This window comes from Elephas maximus, chromosome 23 (genome assembly GCF_024166365.1).
Source record: "Elephas maximus indicus isolate mEleMax1 chromosome 23, mEleMax1 primary haplotype, whole genome shotgun sequence".
NCBI classification, from domain to species: Eukaryota; Metazoa; Chordata; class Mammalia; order Proboscidea; family Elephantidae; genus Elephas; species Elephas maximus.
Genome location: NC_064841.1, coordinates 10,863,916 through 10,886,065, shown reverse-complemented (window position 1 = coordinate 10,886,065; position 22,150 = coordinate 10,863,916). Strand labels below are relative to the sequence as shown.

The following is a 22,150-nucleotide window of genomic DNA, read 5'->3' as shown; positions in this document are numbered from 1 at the left end:
TAAAAAATTTTTAAAAGAGATATAATTGATATGCTGAAGGGAGAGAAAATGGAATCATACAAAATGCTTAATTAAAAGCAGAGAAGAAAAAAAAATTAAAAGACAAAAAAGGAACCAAGAACAAGGGCAACGGTAACAAATACCCAGCTTTTTGAAAGTTCACTTCACACCACCTTGCTCTTACAAAAGACCTACATTAGCAACCGTCTCCGCTAACAGAAAGAAACCCGAAGAGGATTTTCACTTTTACAAAAAAGGCGAAAAGCAGAAATAGTGTTCAGCACTTGTTTTGCAGTGAGCCATTACACAGGCAGCGCTCACCCCAAGCAGAGAGAGTGGTGTCGCCACACCCCTTCCCCAGGAACTACACTCAGCATCTGAGCACCAAGCACCACAGCTTTGAACTGTGTGAACATCTGTGCTTTATCTCAATGTATTTTGTGCATCTGTTAGCAAGGTGCGTCCTAAGGTATCAGAAAAGCCTAAGGGAGCTTGTTATTTGGTATGACTTAGTAGGTTATTTTTTGGGTCTGGGAACACTCAAAAATTTTCCCATGTAAATTAATGGTAATTGCTTCTTCACTTTATGCCAATTTCGATTTACGAAAGGTTTCACAAGAATCCTCTACTTTCAGATAACAAGAGAAACCTGTATTGTTGTTGGCAGCCATCAAGTCGATTTTCGACTCATAGCAACCCTGCATGACAGAGTAGAACTGCCTCATAGGGTTGGTTCCACAGTGGTTAAATGCTCATTACTAAAAGAACGGGCAGCCATTTGAACCCACCAGCCAATCTGTGGGAAAAAGATGTGACAGTCTGTTTCTGTGAAGATTACAGCCTTAGAAATCCTATGAGGCAGTTCTGCTCTGTCATACTGGGTTGCTATGAATCAAAACTGACTTGATGGCAACAGGTTTAATCTTTACAGGAGCAAAATCGCCAAGTTTTTCTCCCATGGAGCTCTTGGGTGGGTTCAAACCACCAATCTTTGAGTTAGCGGTCAAATGTTTAACCATTGTGCCACCAGGGCTCCTTAGTTACAAATATGGTGGCTATGGTAGCTATTAACTCAACTATAGGAATAAAAAAAAAGGAATAATCACTTTAAATGTGAATAGTCTAAATATACCAATTAAAGACACTGATGTCCTCCCTAAATACTCTGTCAAAACAGCTTCTACATTCCCTATAATCTTTCTCTGCTTTCTTTCCCATTACCTTTTTTTTATTATGTGCCCACCCCCCTTACAATATAAACTCATTGAGGGCAGTCTTGTCTGTTTTATTCTGCTTTAACTCAATGTGCCTGGCACATAGCACCGTTAATAAAGTTTGGTGAATGAATGAATGTGGAGGAAATTTCAAACATTAATTGCAAGATTCTGAACTCTGAAATCTCCTGCTTAGAACCATCTTTCCCAATCTCCTCCATTCATACCAAATCTGCTTAGCACCTCACTGAAGCTCTTATGTTTTGAAGATACCCCTACTTTCTCAGGCCCGTCCTTTACTGAGGAGCCCTCGTGGCACAGTGGCTAAGAGCTTGGCTGCTGACCAAAAAATCAGCAGTTTGAATCCTCCAGCTGCTCCTTGGAAACCCTATGGGGCAGTTCTACTCTGTGCTATAGGGTAGCTATGAGTCAGAACTGACTCAACAGCCAATTTTTTGGGGGGGGGGGTGGGGTGGGGGGTGGTCCTTTACTTGCCTCCTATTCATTCCAGTCCCTTTGGTCATTCACATTGACCATGCTCTTGCTGGGTCTATTGAATTCCTCACCTTCTACCAATCCCCAATCCTTTCTAATCGACTTCATCAGCCCCTATTCTCAGATCTTGGCATGCTGTTAGAAAGTCATATGGTTAACTTTTTACAAAGGTTATCTAATTCTATATTAAACATCTCTGCCACTCTGAAAACCTTAGCTTTTCATGATAGCTTCAAATCCAACCTACCTTCCTCAAACCCCCAGCGCCTTATTCTGTAGACACCCTTGCCTCCTATTTCACTGATGGTGTTCTTCGTATTTCCCCCCACACCAGACATCACTGTCCCCCACCAAGCTCCTTTATTCTTTTGCATCTGTAGTCCCTTCCACATCCTCTTCCTCTAAAGGCAATTACTCAAATGAAACTATTAAAAACCAGATTCAGTAACCAAGTACTCACCCCACTCACCTCACCTTCCTCTTCCTTTTACAGCCAAACTTCGTGAAAAAATCATCTACTCCTACAGCTTCAACTTTTTTGCCATCTACTTACTCCTATAATTTGGCTTATCTGAACCTCATCATTCCACTGAAACGGAGTTTACACCAGGACTTCTGGGTCGCCAAATTAAACAGCCCTTCCTACATCTCTGCACTGTATGACACTGCTTATTAGTCCCCCTTTCTTAATGTGCTGTCTTTCTTGGGACGCTCTAACAGTTTCCTGTACTTTCTTCACACCTGTACCTTTAATAGAACCTCTACTGTCTTCACACCTGTACCTTTAATAGAACCTCATGCACTGGCTTCTCTTTAGCTCCCCATTTCCTAAATGTGGACATTGCCTACAGTTTGGTCCTTAACAGGTTTATTCTCTCTCTGTCTCTCGCTCGCTGTTACTTTTCCTCAGTATTTAGATCTACTTTCACGACTTCAATTATCACCACTATAGGAAGAACTCTTATTCGACATGTATCAAGCTGCAGACTTTCTCTCCAACTCTAGTCCTAAATTTCTGTCTGTCAGCACAAGGTCAACTTGACCTAAAACAAATGTTCACCTGCTGCCACCTGAACTCACTTTCATTCTCCCATATACTCCAATCCTGAGACCTCGGTCCATACTTTTATTCCTTTCATTCAATTGTCACATTGAGTAGACAATTTCCTCTTTTGTATCCTGCTGCAAAAACACTGGTATAGGATTTTCGTACCTACTCAACTGACATCGCTGTCAGTTTTGTTTTTCTAAAATTCAACATAGATGAAAACATTCCGTGGCTCAAAATCCTTCAAAACTCTTAAATAAGAAAAAAATTCCTGGCCCCTCACATTTGGTTAAAATCTACCTTTCTATACTCTTATCTCCCACTCTTCACATACCTACTCTGCAGCCACACTGGTCCATTCTCTTCTCCAAACTTGACCCACGCTTTGTGAACTCTCCTCATAAGTCAGAAAATCTAGATTCCAGTCCCAATTCTGCCATGTGTTTCCTAATTTAAAAAACGAAGATAAACAATGCCATTCTATCTCAACAGACAACTGAGGCTGAGATGAAATCACGTGGATACTCTGCCAACTATAAAGCACTACTCTAGTGTAATATTTGTTTTTATTATCATTATGCCATTCTCCCTTCTTGAAATGCTACAAGCAAATCCACACCCATCATAATCTACCAAAATCTTACTCTTCAAGACCTAGTATGAGCCACTTCTTCCATTAAGCTTTCCATTTTCTTTTAGAGACAATTTCATTTTCTTTTGACCATCTAAACCTCTGTGTTTGTATCTCTCCTACAGTATTTGCCACATTCTGCTTTGTCCCAATTATGTATTTTAATTCTAGCATATCGTGATTTAAGGGCGTGATCTTGCCCCATAATGTATGTTTGCTCAATTTTATCCAATTATCTTGAAATAACTGTGCAATAATCAAAATTCAGTACCACAGTGACCCCTCCCTACTAACTGGTATGACTTATAAGTCCCTACGCATCTTTCAAAGTAGACCAGAAACCGATGTTAGCGGTACTAATTCAAGGCAGTCATTTCACAAACTGTGGAACTAAAGAAAGCAAGCAGAGTCAGGAGCAGAAGCAAGCACTGTCTTCTATCAATTCAGAACTTATCGTTTTATGTAAACTTTTCATTTTTTACTAATTTTAAAGAATTACTTACCTGATAAATCGTATTATTTCATTCACTTCAACTATTAAGTTGTCAAAAAAAGTTTAAATCACAGAAACCAATTATCTCAAGTACACTTCAGACTCTACTGCTAGCATGTCTAAAAAATGCTATTCAGTTAAATCGGAGACAAACAGGAAGCATACGTACATCTCTCTCTAACGTTACACTGTCTGTCCTTACCTCCCAATTGTAGCTCTGCCTTCATTTTTCACAGACTGATACATCTTCCTCTCCTCATCGGAAAGCGTAATGTGCTGAATAAATACTTTACGTTCTGGTAACTCCAAAACAGGTTTCCCTTTAATTTTGCTTGTCTTTGTTCTTCTAAGTGTAATATTCCTAATTAGGGACTGTAAACGCCTAGTCAAAATAAAACAATTATAACACTTTTTATTTCTATATAAGTTGATCTAAAGAGAACAAAAAAGAATATTTTTGTTACTGTTTCATACCGTTAGTAAAGATTACTTAAAATCCTTTATTTGGGTTTTCATCCAGCCTGATAATTGGAGATATAGTCTATAATAGAAAATTATCAAAAAAATGCACTGAATCTACCCTCAACTCAGTACTTCTCACACTTTTATCTTAAATCTGTTTTTATTGTTCTTAAGCTCTTCTCCCCATTTTCGTTCTAACCTTTAATCTTTTTACTTCTCAATTCTGTTGTTAACTATGTCACTTAACATTCAAATTCTTATTAAGCACATGACACTGAACTTACTGTAATTTCAAGAACACAGACACAAATATGAGTAAGACCCTATCTTTAAGCAGTTTATTGAAAATATGAAAATCAAGATATAGAAATAAGTAGTTTTTATAAAGTTATGAGTGCTAAAAGAATAAAAATGTGATACAGGAATTCAAAAGAGGGAGAAATGCCTTCCAGGTTCTACAACCTCTATTCTCTCCCATCAGAAAAAGAGGCGGCATTTTTTTCTTAAAGAAAAGGTTTTTCCTAACACTGAAGTATACATACAATTTCTTAACTGAGAGTTTAAACAGCTGGTAGTGAGAAATTAAGCAGACAGTACTGCTGAAGCCTCCGCCAAAACCTCCCCCCAACACCACTGCTGCCCGCCAAGCCACGGCTTCTGATGGCGGTTTGTCCTGACCGTACTGCGGCCCTAACCACAGTTTGAATTTGGTGCCAGAATCCTGCACGTGCACAAACCAGGACTTTGGCGCATGCGCAGGACCTGAAGAGCTGTGTCCTCAATCTGTCCTTGGACCTGAACATGACCGACGTGATTCAACATCTGGACCTCCAAATGTGGACATGGGAGGGCTACGGGCGGAGAGTTCAGGGCACTAAACCCAAGCCCCAGATGCCACTGGAAATAAAAAGCTCCCCAACCCCCTCAGACAGGAAGCACATGGTCTTTCGGGTGCTAAACCCCACGCTGCTCCTTGTTTGCACAAGCAATAAATATCCACTTTCTGTTTCCCTTGCAACTGGTGGTATGATGTCCATCTTATTTCAATCGGCTAATAGGACAGGACAAGAACCCCTGTCCAGTTACACTGCCAAATAGGATAGTGGCTTTTGAACCTTTTTACTCCATCCGGCAGACGTACAAACACACACACACAAGTATAACAAAAACATTTCACAAAATATTCTTACTATGCGTGATATACCCTAATTTTAAAAAACCTTTTCAAATTCATTTTCTTTGTCAATTCTGGCTGTGGCCGTTACAATAATGTGACAACCCCCTAATGGATTCAAGACCTGCAGTTTGAAAACCACTGCTATGGGGGCGGGGGGCAGGCGTGAACCACATTAGCTTAGTACCTTACAAAATGGCTATCATCAAGTTGAGTTTTAATTTATGTTCTCAACTTTTATCTGTCATCACTAGAAACCATATAAAACTGACTCTCTTACAAACTGGTTGTTGAAGTCACAATATATCACATCAGTCACCGCCATATAAAGCCATATAAGTCATGAAAATTCAGTGCCTATTAGCTCCTCAGAGTATAAGTTTTTTTTTTTCTATCACTGCTGAATCTATTAATACTGGTTTGAGGAATAATAGCCATATACATAAAACATAAAGCTCTATCTTTCCTTTTAGTTTGGCTAATATCGGGGTAAGAGAAAGTTTATATTTCAGTCATAGATAGAAATCTTTGTCTCCCCAAACAAGAATCAATAGGTTATCAGAGTCAAAGGCACTGAGCTGCAGACATATTCTAGAATCAAAAGCCAACACTGGAGTTAAAGCAGTCATGAAAGCGGCGATCAGTTCAAGCTGCTGACAATTATCTGTAGCTACACTCCAGCAGCTGCCATGAAATGACTTACCTAAGTCCTCCTTCATCGCCCATTGTAACAGGACGCTGTATTGTTCTGTGCCACCATTCTCTATCAAGAAATGGTTTAAGTTTTAGAAAGGAAAGAAGAGACCACAAGTCCTTTAAGGAATTCTGGATTGGAGTACCTAAAAATAAGAGGCAATTGTTATAACTCTATAACCAGAGTATCTAATTAGAATATCCATCTAACCCAGTCAGAGACAATACCAGCTGAAAACTGGCACCGTGTTAAAGGCATGGCACGTGATTAGCAAGCTGTTTGACTATAATCTCTTGCTAAACATATACACAACCTCAAAATACAGGTGTGCTCTAACTTTCAGATCTCATTTGACAATACTAACAAAGAAAAGACCGACAGACTTGAATTCCTATTTTTACCCTCTAAATTCAACCTCTCCTTATCAAGTCCATTTGCTAATTTGGTTTTTAAATCAGCAGCATTAGCAAGAAGGCAAAAACAAGTTTGAGTTTATATTCTCTTCCCAAACCTTCTAGTAATAGCGTCATGAGTAGAAAACAGGCTTCAAGACGGGTAGCAGGCAAATCAAAGCTCTAATTAGGGAATTAAGAGTGTCGACCGAATCTCCAAGGTTCAAGAATAATTCTCTTGTTATATAAATTAGCTATAATTCAAATGTTGCTATAACAAGGGCAATTATGAAGAGTGAAAACGTTTTATTACACTATTTCCAAGATTAATTTTGGCACAAACATTATATTCACTTGAAGCTTACAAAATTATCTAACTTACTTAATACATTTTGGAGAATTAACATAAAAAAAATTAATGCTATGATCACCTGTTAATACCCATCTTCTTTCTGCTTCTAAATCCAGTACAGCTTTTGTCTGTTGGGCATTTGGATTTCGTATGGCATGTCCTTCATCCAGAATCACTCTGAGCCATCGTATGCTGTGTAATGGACTATCCCCTTTAGTCTGCAACAAATGTTTCAATGTGAACTCATTAAAACACAGCGAACAGTACTTAACTTACTTGGCTAAATAACAGTTATTACACTCTAATATCAACGAACACTTTGATAGCACTTTCCATATGCTAGGCATATATATATATACGTATATAATACATATGCGTGTGTATAAATTAAATCACTGAATGATCACAACAAATTTACAAAGACTGTACTGCTACTATCCCTACTTTAAAGATGAGGAAATTTGGGCTACTTAACGCACCACGGTGTTAAAGTCGCTCAAAATACCACAGCTAGGAAGTGGCAGAGCTAACATTCAAATTTACGCAGTCTAGCTCTCTGCTGAACTGCCTCAGATTAACACATAATGATGATATAAAAATTGTCAGTTATAAGAATTATTTTAATATAATAACATCACTTTCTTTTATATAAAAGGTAATGTCCTTACCAGAAGGCTGAAATTTTGGCAATAAGGTTATGTTGAAAAAAATTTTAACTGAAATTGCAGATGAATAAGAATTAGACTCCTAAAAGAACCAGCTGCTAACCAAAGGGTCAGCAGTTCAAATCTGCCAGGCGCTCCTTGAAAACTATGGAGCAGTTCTACTCTGTCCTATAGGGTTGCTACAAGTCAGAATCGACTCGACGGCACTGGGTTTGGTTTTGTTTTGGTTTATAATGAGAATTTAAAATTAACTTAAAATGTTCTAAAATATTTTTAAATATCTAAAGTACAATTATTTTTGTAAAATGTTAAATATTTCCTATTTTCTCTACATTCCTAAGTATTTAAAAAGAGGAAAAAAGACACGAACTCTGAATTTCAGAACTTTAGATCTGTAGCATACTTTTAAAATCGACCTTTGAAAACTCCTGAGCACAAGCATACTTACCCCATAGTCATGAGTTAAAATATTGTATGTGGTCAAAACAATATCCTGTTTTGAAAGCAAAATGGGGTCTCTAATACGATCAGGACCATAATAAACATAGAAATTCAAGTGCACCTCTGATTTTATATGTTGTCCAAATTGGTCCTAAAAAAAAAAAAAAAAAAAATTTTTTTTTTTTTTAATAATAAGATTTGTGTCAGACTTAATATGTGCTATAAAACGTAAGAGGAGACCTGGTGGTACAATGGTTAGTTGTCTGGCTTGTAACTGAAAGGTCAACAGTTCAAGCCCGCCAGCTGATCTGTGGGAGAAAAGACCTAGTAGTGATCTGCTCCTGTAAAGATTACAACCTAGGAAACTCTATGGGGCAGCTCTACTCTGTCTTTTAGGGTTCCTATGAGTCAAAAGCACATAAGAAGTGTCTTGATAGTACTGTCACAAATCAAAGTAGTAAAACTGCATAAGATCAAGTTTCTTGCAATCTAAACTAATATAACAATAATGATGGTGATGATAACAACTTTAATTATCACATGCCAGGAAAACTGACATACACACAATAACACATTAAATAAGTTTTACCCAGCCCTACCAATGAGCCCAGCCACTTTACTACTTGGAGGATGAAACAACCAAGCTTCTTAAGAACAGTAATTACGTTCAAAAACTTTTAACATTTTAATAATTAACAGCACCAGTATTTTCAAGGATGCGGGCAGATTCAAGCACACTTGCCACTCTCTCATTCATTTATTCTGAGATGACGGTTTGCCAGTTATCAAGCACAAGAATGGTGGAGCTAAAAAGAAAATATGACTTGGAACCTGCCCTCCTTGAGGACCAGATCAGTTTTTAAAGTTTGTTTTTACCATTAACACAACAGAAAAAAACAACAGATCAGAGAGATTTTGTGCAGAAAGAAAAATGATTACATTGGAGAGAGATGATACCAAAGACAAACAGCTGAAAAATTATTAGGTGAGACATGAAGCCCTATGCCATAATGGGAGAAGTAGCTACAATGGAAAAGACAGGTGTGAAAGAAAGGTACTAAGGAGGAGGGACGGATGGGACTTGGAGACTAATTAAATATGGGATATGAAGAATATGGAGAAGGCAAAAGAAGCCTCTGATATTTCAAATGATACACTGTTGTTAGGTGTCGCTGAGTCAGTTCCGACTCGTAGCGACCCTACATACAACAGAATGAGACACTGCCCAGTCCTGCACCATCCTCACAATTGTTGCTACCTTGAGCCCATTGTTGTAGCCACTGTGTCAAGCCATCTCTTAAAAGGTCTTCCTCTTTTTCACTGACCGTCTACTTTACCAAGCTTCATGTCCTCCTCCAGGGGTTGATCCCTCCTGATAACATGTCCAAAGTATGTGAGACGAAGTCTCGCCACCCTTGCTTCTAAGGAGCATTCTGGTTGTACTTTGTTCATTCTTCTGGCAGTCCATGGTATATTCAATATTCTTCGCCAACACCATAATTCAAAGGCACCAATTCTTCAGTCTTACTTATTCACTGTCCAGCTTTCACATGCATATGAGGCAACTGAAAACAACATGGCTTGGGTCAGGCACACCTTGGTCCTTAAAGTGACATCTTCGTTTTATAACACTTTAAACAGGTCTTTTGCAGATTTTCCCAATGCAATGCGTCTTTTGATTTCTTGACTGCAGTTTCCATGGGTATTGATTGTGGATCCAAGTAAAATGAAATCCTTGACAATTTCAATCTTTTCTCCGTTTATCATGATGTTGCTTATTGGTCCAATTGTGATGATTTCTGTTTTCTCTATGTTGAGGTATAATCCACACTGAAGGCTGTGGTCTTTGATCTTCATCAGTGCTTCTTCAAGTCTTCTTCACTTCCAGCAAGCAAGGTTGTGTCATGTGAATATCACAACAGGTCAATGAGTCTTCTTCCAATCTTGATACCTCATTTTTCTTCATATAGTCCAGCTTCTTGGATTATTTGCTCAGCATACATATTGAAAAAATATCTGTTGAAGGGTTAGACTTGGAATAGAAAAAAAAATTAACTTCTTGAGAAAGAACTATAGTTACTGAGTTTCTATTAACTCTGCTGGGATATATGTATCTCAACTAAAAATAAAATACCATCTATTTTATCAATATACATGTATGTGTGTGTGTGTGTTATGTGTGTAAATGAAATAGGTGTACTGTGTTTTCCACTAAGAGGATAAATAACTGGCCTAAAAATCCAGAACTAGTATGTGGTAGAAGTGGGTTTGGTACCAAGGATCTTAACTACCCTAACTGGATTCTTTTCATTATTTAAAAACAAAGAAGGGAAGATAAAGTCATTTCGGCCTGCCCTTTGGGATGCTAGGTCATTTACTTCGGGGCTAGGAAAAGAGCAGCTTGATGACAGACTGAAATTCCAACTTTCGACCAAGAAGCCCACAAGCCCAAACATCCCTCATTCTCCTAAAATCATGGTTTTTGCATGACCCCAGTATTAACATTTTGTCGATTTTCTTTCTGAAGCCTACTACACCAAAACTTTTGTTTCCCAACTATAAAATTATAGTGAAATACTGATTACCCCTTTTTAAAAAACATCTATCGTTTCTACGTCCATTAATACCTCTAAAGCTTACTCTAAAACTGCCATTCAAGTACCCACACGGTGTGTGACGGACCCCACACAAAAACAAAGACATGATTTGCCTGGGATGCAAGAAAAAAGGGGAGAAACAACTAAAAATCATTCTGATCTTAGATGGAAAAATGACACACTAATCAGGAGGACTCTAAAAAGCTTTGGGGTACTTTCTTTTCAAAATTAAGAAAGCAAGACCTTATAATAAGAGAAAGTATGTAAAAATGGAAAGACCAGAGTATGTTTCATAACAAAACCATGGCAGAGACTGAATTATTAGGTGAAGGAAAAAATAACAGATAAAAAAAGCAAAGGTGGGAAAAGATATACTCCAATACAAAAAAAAAAAAAAAAAAACAACCCAGTGCTATTGAGTCGACAATACACAGGCTAAAGTATTGGTCTTGCAAAGAGTGGGACCTCTTTCTCCTATGAGACAAGAAGGGGTAAGGCCAGGAGAGGTGCAGGTAAGCTTGCAGGTGGCAAGAATCAAACTTCACATCCAGGCATCTTTATGTTCATACTGTCTCCAACAGTCATTATTTCATTACAACATGCACCTTGAAGATCAAACTGGGAAGGAAAAAAAACCAAGCTGCTCCTTAAACATAACACAAAAAGAGGTTCCGATCCACCATAATGTTAAAAAAAATCTGGGGGGGAAAAAAAAGACAAAATTTTCTGATGGATAGTCTTAAAAGTGCAAGCTCTGTGCTCAGAATGCTGGAGAGTTATGTGAGCTCCATCATTTACTAAGTGGATGGCCTTAAGTAAGTTACGTAACTTCCATGTTTCAGTTTGGTCACCTGGACAATGAGAATAGCAGTTATGAGGATTAAATGAGAAAATCTATGAAAAGAGCTCAAGCAAATAAAAGAGTTCACTAAATGTTACATATTATTATAAAAAGGTTATTGTTAATAGAGTTCTTAGAAAATGGCATCTAACAAGTCAGTTTATACATATGGTGAAGTCTTACACACCTTTCCCACTATGGGGGACAGAAATGACAGAGCCAGACACAGAAAACAAATCTTACAATATCAATCAATAATGCTTTTTTACTTTCTCTACTATAAATTTCCAAAGAAAAATGACCTCAATTCACCTAGTAATTATTTACATTTAGATATATTTCTATGAGTGAATCTTTAACAGGATACTTTCTATTGTATTAAACGTAAATTACATCACATTTTTAAAGGGCTTTAAAAGACTTACAATCCAGTTGCTTAACACAGAAAGTGGACAGATGATCAGTGTTGTTCTTGGTTTCTCTCCAAGATCAGTTTTCTTTGACTCCTCCGCTGTAGACACTCCTGAAAGAACCAATTGTTAACACCGCCTTTAGGTTTTGTTTTTCTCTGCACAACCCAGTGCCGTTGAGTCATACACAGAGGGGGTCAGTAAGGAGATGTTACTAATGCACCTCTATGAAATGAGAAATTAGGAAGAATAAAAATTAAGTGGATGGACTTCTGTTTCCAGCCATTATAGAGTAATAGGCACTGGATTTACTGTGCCACTTTGAACAACTAAAAATCCAGATACTGATTATTTATGGTGGTAGGTAGAAGGCTGTGACTGGGAGGAAGCAAAAGGAGGAACTGTGTAGTGTCTGGCAAGGTTCTATCTCCTGATAACGAAGATTAAAGTGAGTATTTGTTTTAAGTAGTTTTCTGAATTGTGTAGCTGGCTTCTAGGATGGACTCTAAAGATCCCCACTTCGTGGTATCCACAACCTTGTATGCTCCCCTTCCACACCCTACCAACATTGGTCTGGGTAACCAGTAGGATATTGTCAAACAGTAGTATGTCATTTGTGAGATTAAGTTATAAAAGACTGCAGCTTCCATCTTGGACTCTCACTTGCTCTGGGGGAAGCCAACTGCCCTGTTGTGAGGACCTCAGGCAGCCTATGGAAAGGCGCATACGGTGAGGATCGCAGACTCTGGCCAACTTAGAATTAAATCCTCCCCAAGTGACTTCAGGTGACTGCGGCCCTGACTAATGACTGCAACTTCATGGGACACTACCAGCCTGCCATAACCATTCAGCTAAGCATCCCCCATCCCACAACAAACGTGTGAGATAATAAATGTCCAGTTTCAAAATGCTGAGTTTTAGAGTTATCTGGTACAAAGCAACAGGTAACTAATACATTTACAACAAACAATTCAGAAACAAATTCTGTAGCTGGTATATCCCTGGCCCAGTGGAATACCTTCCCCAGGAAATCCAATTAAAATGCAGCTTTAGGCTTTTAAAAAAAATTCTGTTCTCACATTAATTTCTCAAATAAAATTGAAGATAACCAAAGGTAAAACTGACCCTTAGTTATATACAAAATTAAAGATTTCATGAAATATTTAAAGTTGATATAAGAATAAAATCACTTCAGCCTAAAATACTAATAATTTCCGTGTCTGAGGAGGCTCAAAAGGTGTTAAGAGACTCGCCGAGTCTCATCAAAAGATTAATGAATATTTTGCTCTCTCTTGAAAAAATAGGTGAGATTAATAAACTATTAAGCAAGTTACAAGATCCTTGTAGACCTTTCTCCAAAAGATAAATTATCACTAAACAAATTGGAATATGTAATGGTTGCAAAATTTTTGTAAGAAATCTCCCCAAAGGAGTCAGTTCCTTGCTACTCTAATATTGCTATTAAAGTATATCTTATCTCAACGAAATAACTGAACTGTCGCTGGATGTTACTATTAGGCATCATTTCAGACCAAGGTGAGTCAACTAACGTCAGAACACCTTTCTGCTTGGAAATAGTTGCTTACTGAGAATGACAGAACTCGATTCTGGGTTCTATGCAAACCCTTCTGTGTCCACTCCCTTCTGAAAATGGTCCAGATCTGCTGATACCAGCGGGGAGAAGGGGGTGGAAGTGGGCAGTAATAGAAATCTCCAGGGCAGAGGACCAAAACCAATGCGCATAACATTTAAATGCTGTGTAGCATCATCTTAAAAGACAATTACGATTACAACAGAAATCTCTGACGGGTGTCCAGAAATTTTAGTCCAATTATTTATTTTAAAAGAATTACAAATAAGGGCAAGCCCAGTCATGCAGGTTTCCCCCTAATTTTAACAGAGATCAACTGCTAAACTATTACTAATACCATGTTCTACTCAAAAGTCTCTCTAAAAAATACTAAAAACTAAAATACAATACTTACCATTCTTGACATGTGCTTAACTGATTAACTCTCATTGCAATTTTTAGTGCACACCTCAACAATTTATTCATTCAATAATTCAATTTAGTAAGCTAGCAGTGTAACAAAAATTACAGCAGGGGCTGGGGATACTTTTGTGAATAAAACAAGAGTCCTTACATTTATGGACCTTACGTTCTAATGGAGAAGGCAGGGTACAGCTTAATCTGAAGTTAGGCATCTATCACAATGTCAGGCAGGGTAAGTACTAGGAAGAAATAACCAATCATGACATCAGTGTACAAACTGTGGGGTGCGTGTAAAGACAGGGTTGCTCGGAGGTCTCTCTGAGGAAGGACAACTGATCAGAAACCTAAGTGAAGTGAGAGAACAAGCCAAGCAAATAACCAGAAGCTACTTGGACACAGCAGTCCTCCAACAAATATTTGCTACAAGTTTGAAAATTCTTATTTTCAGTTTTCATCACCTAATCATAAATGGTTTCTTTCTAGAGATCTTCACCCAGCAGTACCTACCAGTTTGTTAAAATACAGTGGCATCCGCATTTCTGACAAAATGTTAACTGTTGCTTAATAGGGAGGCTAATTTCAGCAACTGTTGCTGCCAGTTGCCACAGAGACATATATTAATAGATAATCAGTATCATACACTGGGACACTATGTTGCTGCTATTTTCTCTCAGTCTAATAGCTCACTTAATCAGGAGACAGCTCATTTCCTCAGATTTAGCTACACCACAACACATGGCCACACATACAACTGCAGCAGATAGCAGTGTAAGACCCTTCAAGGTCCATAAATTGAGGTTTCTGTTCCTGAACAGTGAATCTAACTAAATTAACTAGTAGCTTAAGTTCAGAGTTCTTTTACATTCATTTTGGTTGGGTTAGAGTTTACATAAAACAAAAAACATTTCTTTTTAATTTGTAATATTTCAAACAAAAAAAATGGAGATCAATATCCACATACTGTCACTACCTGTGTAAAGTAAATCTTAAAAATCCCCTATATTTGGACTTGTAAGTCAATTGCAAAATAATTCTATTATGAAAACATTCTGCATCCCACTTTGAAATGTGGCGTCTGGGGTCTTAAATGCTAACAAGCGGCCATCTAAGATGCATCAATTGGTCTCAACCCACCTGGATCAAAGGAGAATGAAGAACACCAAGGTCACACGATAACTATGAGCTCAAGAGACAGAAAGGGCCACATGAACCAGAGACCTACATTAGCCTGAGACCAGAAGAACTAGTTGGTGCCCGGCCACAACCAATGACTGCCCTGACAGGGAACACAACAGAGAACCCCTGAGGGAGCAGGAGATCAGTGGGATGCAGACCCCAAATTCTCATAAAAAGACCAGACTTAATGGTCTGACTGAGATTAGAGGAATCCCGGCGGTCATGGTCCCCAAACCATCTGTTAGCCCAGGACAGGAACCATTCCTGAAGACAACTCATCAGACATGGAAGGGGCAGGACAATGGGTAGGAGAGAGATGCTGATGAAGAGTGAGCTAATTATATCAGGTGGACACTTGAGACTGTGTTGGCATCTCCTTTCTGGAGGGGAAATAGGAGGGTGGAAAGGGTTAGAAACTGGCAAAATTGTCATGAAGGAGAGACTGGAAGGGCTGACTCATTAGGGGGAGAATAAGTGGGAGTATGGAGTAGGGTGTATATAAGCTTATATGTGACAGACTGACTTGATTTGTAAACCTTCACTTAAAGCTCACTAAAAATTATTAAAAAAAAAAAAATTCCCTATATTTTCCTCGGATTTCTTTTTTAAAGAAAGAGAACATTTTAGCTACAGTTAAAAAACCAAAAATCCCTTTTGCATACTTCCCTGATCAAAATACCCTCCCCTTCCCCAGATAAAAATCACCAAATTGAAGACATGTATCCCTCTACAGGAGCCCTGCCGGCAACGTGGTTAAGAGCTCAGGCTGCTAACCAAAAGGTCAGCAGTTTGAATCCACCAGTCGTTCCTTGGAAACCCTATGGGGCAGTTCTACTCTGTCCTACAGGGTCATTATGAGTTGGAAACAACTCTATTGCAATGGATTTGGTTTTATTGAATGATTAATGAGTCTTTTCCTTATGTTTACTGGTCATTTGGGTTTTCTTTCCATGAACCACACATTTATATCCTTTATTCCTCTCCTGGGTTGCGTTTTCTAATTGATTTGTAGGAGGTTCTTTACATATTCTAGATACTAATCCTTTGTCAGTTATATTTATCGAAAATATCTTCTTCAACTTTGTCACTTTTCACTTCGTTTATGATGCCCTTTAATGCATGAAAATTTAAAATGTAGAATTTAATCCATCTTTTCCTCATGACTTTTTTTAATAAACTATTTTTGTTGTTATTAATATAGACAGCAGAACATAAATCAACAATTTCTGCATGTACAATTCAGTGACAATGATTACAATTTTCAAGTTGTGCAACCATTCTCGCCCTCCCTTCCGAGTTGTTCCTCCCCCATTAACATAAACTCACTGCCCCCTAAGTTTCCTGTTTAATCTTTCGAGTGGCTGTTGTCAGTTTGAACCCATGTAGATAGATCTTAAAAGACCACAATACTTCAGACATTCTTTACTAGTTAAGCTAAACTATTGTTTGGTTTTAGGGAGCCTCTGAGGATATTTTTGGTTTAAGTTTTAAGGACTATGTCAGGGCAGTAGTTTCAGGGGTTCACCCAGACTCCGTTACTCCAGAAAGTCTAAGTTCCACGAGAATTTAAATTCTGTTCTGCATCCCCCCCACCCCCCTTCTGATTAGAATTCTTCTATAGAATCTTTGATCAAAACATTTAGTAACAGTAGCTGGGCACCATCCAGTTCTGATCTCACGGCAAAGGAGGCAGTTTTTCATGGAAGCAATCAGCCACACGTTCCACCTCCCCATCCTAATCCTGACTCTCCTTCTTCCCTCATGACTTTTTATATCCTATTTAAAAAATCACTATCTACCACAAGGGCAAACAGGACTCTGACTTTTGTCTCTACTCAGTGGTTTTCATTTCTAATCTGGTTCTCTTTCCACAGATAATGTTTGTTTTTAACAGAGCTATGACCTTTTAAATTTTCTCTCTTGAATCACTGCTGTGTGTCTGTAAGACAAAGAGGTTTCCATGTATGAACTTAATACTATCGCAACTGAAAGTTCCACATTGCTTAAAACTTCCAAAATTAGGGTCAAAGGTAACCTATCAGAAATGCCTAGATCTTCAATTCCCAAATTATCTCTGATTGTTACACTGAAAAAGTTGGCTGTTAGTCATCATTCTGTTAGCTCAAGTATCACTTTCTTAAACAGCCCCCTCTTCAGTCTTTCATTATTCGCTTTTATTTTCTTCACAGCACTTACCATTATTTGAAAGTATGTGTTTAGTTGTTTATTGTATGTTTCCCCCACCATTAGACTATAAGCTCCATCAAACTAAGAACTTTGCTGTGTCCTCAGCATGAAAAAGAGAGGAAACCGAAGTGGAAAGATATAACAACTTGTTCCAGATCTCCTCAACCTCTTTTACAACCTCTTTCTGTTGTAAACATTCAGACTCTTAATGTTGTATTCTTATGAATCCCACGTCCAAAATTATAAAAGATGGCTAACATTCTTAAATGAAAGCAAATTCTAATCATATCCAGAATTAAATATCTTTACTATAAATTAATCCAAATTAGATTAAGCTTTAAAACAGCCATAAATTGCTTTCTTTACTAGAAGAAATCTCTTCACTACTAAGAGAACTAAGAACCCCTTTAAAAAAGAGTAATTTTGCTTACTTAAAACAAAAAGAATAGGAAAAGGCACCAGGAGGAAAACAGAAAAATCTGTAGCTTTGTTTTTTAATGATGTCATAGGTAAACAGTAATCACTAAAGGATGGGGAGTGTGCCCTCTTCTTGGAATGTGGTTTTGTAACTTTTATATAATGTGAATTTTTTTTAATTAAAAAACAGAAAAAACAAACAAAAGCTAGAAAATCAGCAGACTTACTGACCCTTTTTCAACATTTTCTTTTTTGTTGTAGGGGTAGATGATGTAAGTGCACATGCAAACTCTGAATCCTCTTTAATCTTGGAAGAGCCTGCTGAAGAAAACCCGCAGGATTATTAAGATATGAAACAAAATTCCCTCCCATGCTCAGGTACACACACTTTCTTAGGGGATAGAATACCACTTCACATTCTCTATGTTAAGAGCTCATATATTAAATAAAAATAAAATTTAGGACTAGCAGAGTTGCCACTTCTGACACTAACCATTTATCTCCAGTTCAGAGAAGTGACGTATCTGATCCATGAAAGACTGTTATCTTCTCTTTGAGAAAGAGAAGTGAAGAAGAACTTTTGTTACTACTACTAGGTACCACAGAGTTGATTCAGACTCACAGGGACCCAATGAGACAGAGCAGAACCGCCTCACAGGTTTCCTAGGCTGTGATCTTTACCAAAACAGGTCGACAGAAGTTTTCTCCTATAGAGCCACTGGGTGGGTTTGAACTGTCAACTTTAAGTTAACAGCCAAGCAATTAATCATTGCACCACCTAGGCTCCTTAAAGTAAGAGCAGCCATATGCAAAATGATCCTGCTCCCAGGAAGAATTTTTTCAAGAAACGATTTTTGACTTCTGACAATGAGGATGCCTAAAGTCAGTGAACAGTTATTTTCCAAATTCAATACAATCTCTCGACTAATTAGGAATATGTAAGGAAACATGATGTTAATTTGAGAAAAGTAAATCGTGTTTTAAAAATACAGGAACAAGATAAAGATATTCACTGATTACTTTACATCTACATGATAGTGTGAATTAACAGTCATAGTACTACCAAGAGGGCAAGCACAAACAAATAAGGTTTTAGTAAAGTCATTTTATTAGTAGAATATTATTTATTTCACTTGAAGGTAGTTTAAATATTATCCGTTAGATTTTAATTGAAGCCATTCACTCAGTTTGCCTCATTCATTTGATTCATGTAACACCTTGAAGAGTTCAAATGTAAAAATCAGCCAAGTTCAAGATCCATTACTAAAGAATTCGAAACTAAAAAGATACAGATCGGTGGAGTTTTACTTTAGTGGTCTCTAACTGTAGATTACAGGTATTGAGAAAATGTATAAACATACCCTTTTCCCTGCTTTTAGTCTCTGACTTTGCATTTTTCAGTTTGCCTAAAACCAAAACCAAAATAAACATGAGTCATACTAGGAGATCAGAATATAGGACACATCAAATCAAATCCCATTTCTTATTACCTTTTGTTTTCTGTGGTAATTCACTTATTTCGAATTCCTCTGAATCACTGCTTTCCATATACTTGTCAACGGTTTTTCTTCTAAAATTAAGTATACACAAAAAAATTTTTTACCAACCCACAACAAAATGGAATATAAAAACGTTAAGTTTAACAAATATAATACAAATGCTTTTGTCTTGCCCCTGATTATTTTTTGAAAATATTTTCAAAGGAAACTTCTTGACAAAGCAAAGTCAAATATGCTAAAAAGCAATCTGCTTTCCTAAATAGATGCATTGACTACCCAAACTACAGTACCACTATTACTGAAAATAAATTGGAAGAATTCAACCATTCTAAAAATGTAATTATTTTAATACTGACTTCAATATTTGGTAATTGAAATATTTATATAAGACTAGAACAACAACAACAAAAAAACCCCAAGGCTCGTAGCAAAAAGAACACTTCCAGTATAATGAAATAAGTAGCCGAAAGGTACAACCATAATTCTTTCACAATGGAAACTTTTGTGTACAAACATATAGCACAGTGGGCCACAGACTTCAAAGTCAAGACTACCTAGAATCAAATCCACATTCTGCCACTTGTTCACTATGGCACTTCAGGTATGCCTCAGTTTCCTCATTTGGAAAATGGGAATAAAAATAAAATATACTTCACAGGACAAAATGTGTTAACATATGTTAGAGTTTGCACAGTAGACACGTATATATTAGTACACTACGTGTGTTGCTATTTCACCTTCTCCATACCCTCATTATTTCCACGTCCTTTAATTTGGTCTGGTCTACCAAATAATGCTGTTATTCAGGTTTATGGTCAATTCAGAGTCGTGAGATCTAGTTCTGTGCTTAGTTTCAGTGGGTATTAATGACAAAACAATGAACAAAGCTGCAGTTTAAAGATCTCTGTTGGTGGAATAGCTAACACAGGCATAGATGTGAGGTCATCCCTGCAGATACTGATTGTGGACAATGCAACAAAAGCCTAGTATTTCAATCTACTTCAGAGAGTAAATGAAGCCTATAAAGTTAACACAGGCCCATTTCAAAGTGAGAACAAAATGGCATTCTTTTTTCTATTTAAATTCTCCTTTTAGTCTGTTAATATAATACTCTCCATAAATAACTTCCAGGAGCTCTGGTGACGCAGTGGTTAAGTGGATGGCTGCTAACCGAAAGGTCAGCAGTTCTAATCCCCAGCTGCCCCATGGGAGAAAGATGTGACAGTCTGCTTCCGTAAAGATTTACAGCCTTGGAAACCATACGGGGCAGTTCTACTTTATGCTATAGGGTCACTATGAGTTGGAATCAACTCGATGGCAACAGGTTTGGTTTTTTGGTATAAATAACTTTATCATGTCTTATTTCCACTAGAGGTGAAATGAAAAAGAACTGAGATGTGCAAAGAATGTCTTTACCAAGCCATCCATTAACCATTCTTCCGTTTTCATCCCCTCAAATACATACAGAAAATTTTTCTAGGTACCAAGAAATAAAATTAAAAAAAAAAAAACCAACCAAGAGCTAGATTTCTTCATGGGTGAAAGAAATAGAAAGGGGTAGAAAGATGAGCAGTTATCAAAAATTAGCAATCCATATCGTTTATAAATCAATATTACTTTTCTTCAACAGTGAGATAAGAATGCCCTACCTAAGTCACAGATGATTTGGGCAGTTTTAAGTTTGAAAAAAAAAAAAGTATTTGAAAGAACGCTATAACAGATATAATGGTCATTTCTCTCTCCTACAAATACAAAAAACTGAGTTTAAATAAATATATTAATAAAAAAATTACATATAATCAAATCATAATACAGTTTACCTTTTGGGGCGGGAGCTAGAAAATTCTGACATGGGGTATTTATTCTTTTCCTTGATATCTGAAATACTGGATTCTTTGCTACATCTAGATCCTTCTATTTCAAAGAAAAAGACAAATATCATACAGAATATTAATAAATTATCTTAACTAACAGTACTTCTCTTAATAACTTGGTTTTCTACTTCAGTAGTTCTTCAACTTTCCTAAGACTTCATTCCTTTCAAGTTCCCTGTTTTCTCAGTTAATCAGCCACCCACTCTGTTTCCTAATCTAGTATTTTCTCACTAGAAAGCTCTTCAATCTCTTGTGACCTAGTCTGTCCCGTGCAGTCAATTCCCACACTGGCTGAATTTCCTGCAGTACCAAGACTGCTGACAGCTGCTGAAAAAAATAACAGAACCACAAATCAGTGGTATTATAAATTCACATTTTCAAATCTCAGCTGTGGCCTTGTGTCATTCAGCAACTCTTACCTATCATTGTTCAGTCTCCCTCCCCACTCGCCAGAATGATCCTTTGCCTGGATTCCAACTCTCACTCCCAGCACACACCTTAGTTCACGTTACAAAGAAAATCAAATGCCACCTTCCATAGACTTCCAATTTCCCTGTCTTTATCTCCTCATTTATCTGTAACCTTCTTCAACCGTACTTCCTTTCCTTCTGAAGCAGGGAAGATGTCCCCTTCCAATTCATCTAACTATTGTCTTCATCACATTTCCTCCCACATGCCCACCAATCATCCTCTCCACTGTACCCTCATCTCTTCCTAGCCACGGACGTCCTTCTTACAACCAAAAAACTAAATGAATAACTAAAACACAAACACCCTCAACTCAACCTCCGTTTCCAACTACTATCCTACATCTCCTTGCCCAAACTGAGCACAACAATAGCACACAGGTGTGCTTTCAATTCTTCACCTACTATTCTTAAAACCTTTTCCAGCTTGCTCTGTTCTAATCAATTTTCAAAAAGTAATTTTGAGAAGATCATATAACTGCTAAATAGAAATCTGATTCCATTTCTCTTCTGACTTCAGAATTTGGCTGTAACCTATCTTTATATCTTTATCTAGTAACGGATAAAGGGATCCCTGCACATTATATTACAAACACCATAACCTACTCTAAAATCCCAAAATAAAACG

The 22,150-nt window shown here is 37.4% G+C and overlaps 1 protein-coding gene across 4 annotated transcripts in view; it reads right to left on the bottom strand.

The window, feature by feature from the left end:
• The window catches only part of HLTF (helicase like transcription factor), a 50,835-nt gene that overhangs the window by 13,261 nt on the left and 15,424 nt on the right, over nt 1-22,150 (bottom strand). For 2 of the 4 annotated variants that reach the window (XM_049867264.1, XM_049867267.1), the window contains 9 exons: nt 21,002-21,095; nt 19,173-19,252; nt 19,044-19,088; nt 17,914-18,003; nt 11,925-12,022; nt 8,069-8,212; nt 7,035-7,173; nt 6,221-6,356; nt 4,084-4,263 (listed from right to left, as the gene is read on the bottom strand). In XM_049867264.1, coding sequence (XP_049723221.1) covers nt 4,084-4,263; nt 6,221-6,356; nt 7,035-7,173; nt 8,069-8,212; nt 11,925-12,022; nt 17,914-18,003; nt 19,044-19,088; nt 19,173-19,252; nt 21,002-21,095 — 1,006 coding nt within the window. The remainder of the gene's footprint in view (nt 1-4,083; nt 4,264-6,220; nt 6,357-7,034; nt 7,174-8,068; nt 8,213-11,924; nt 12,023-17,913; nt 18,004-19,043; nt 19,089-19,172; nt 19,253-21,001; nt 21,096-22,150) is intronic. The other 2 variants (XM_049867265.1, XM_049867266.1) reach the window with 2 other exon arrangements.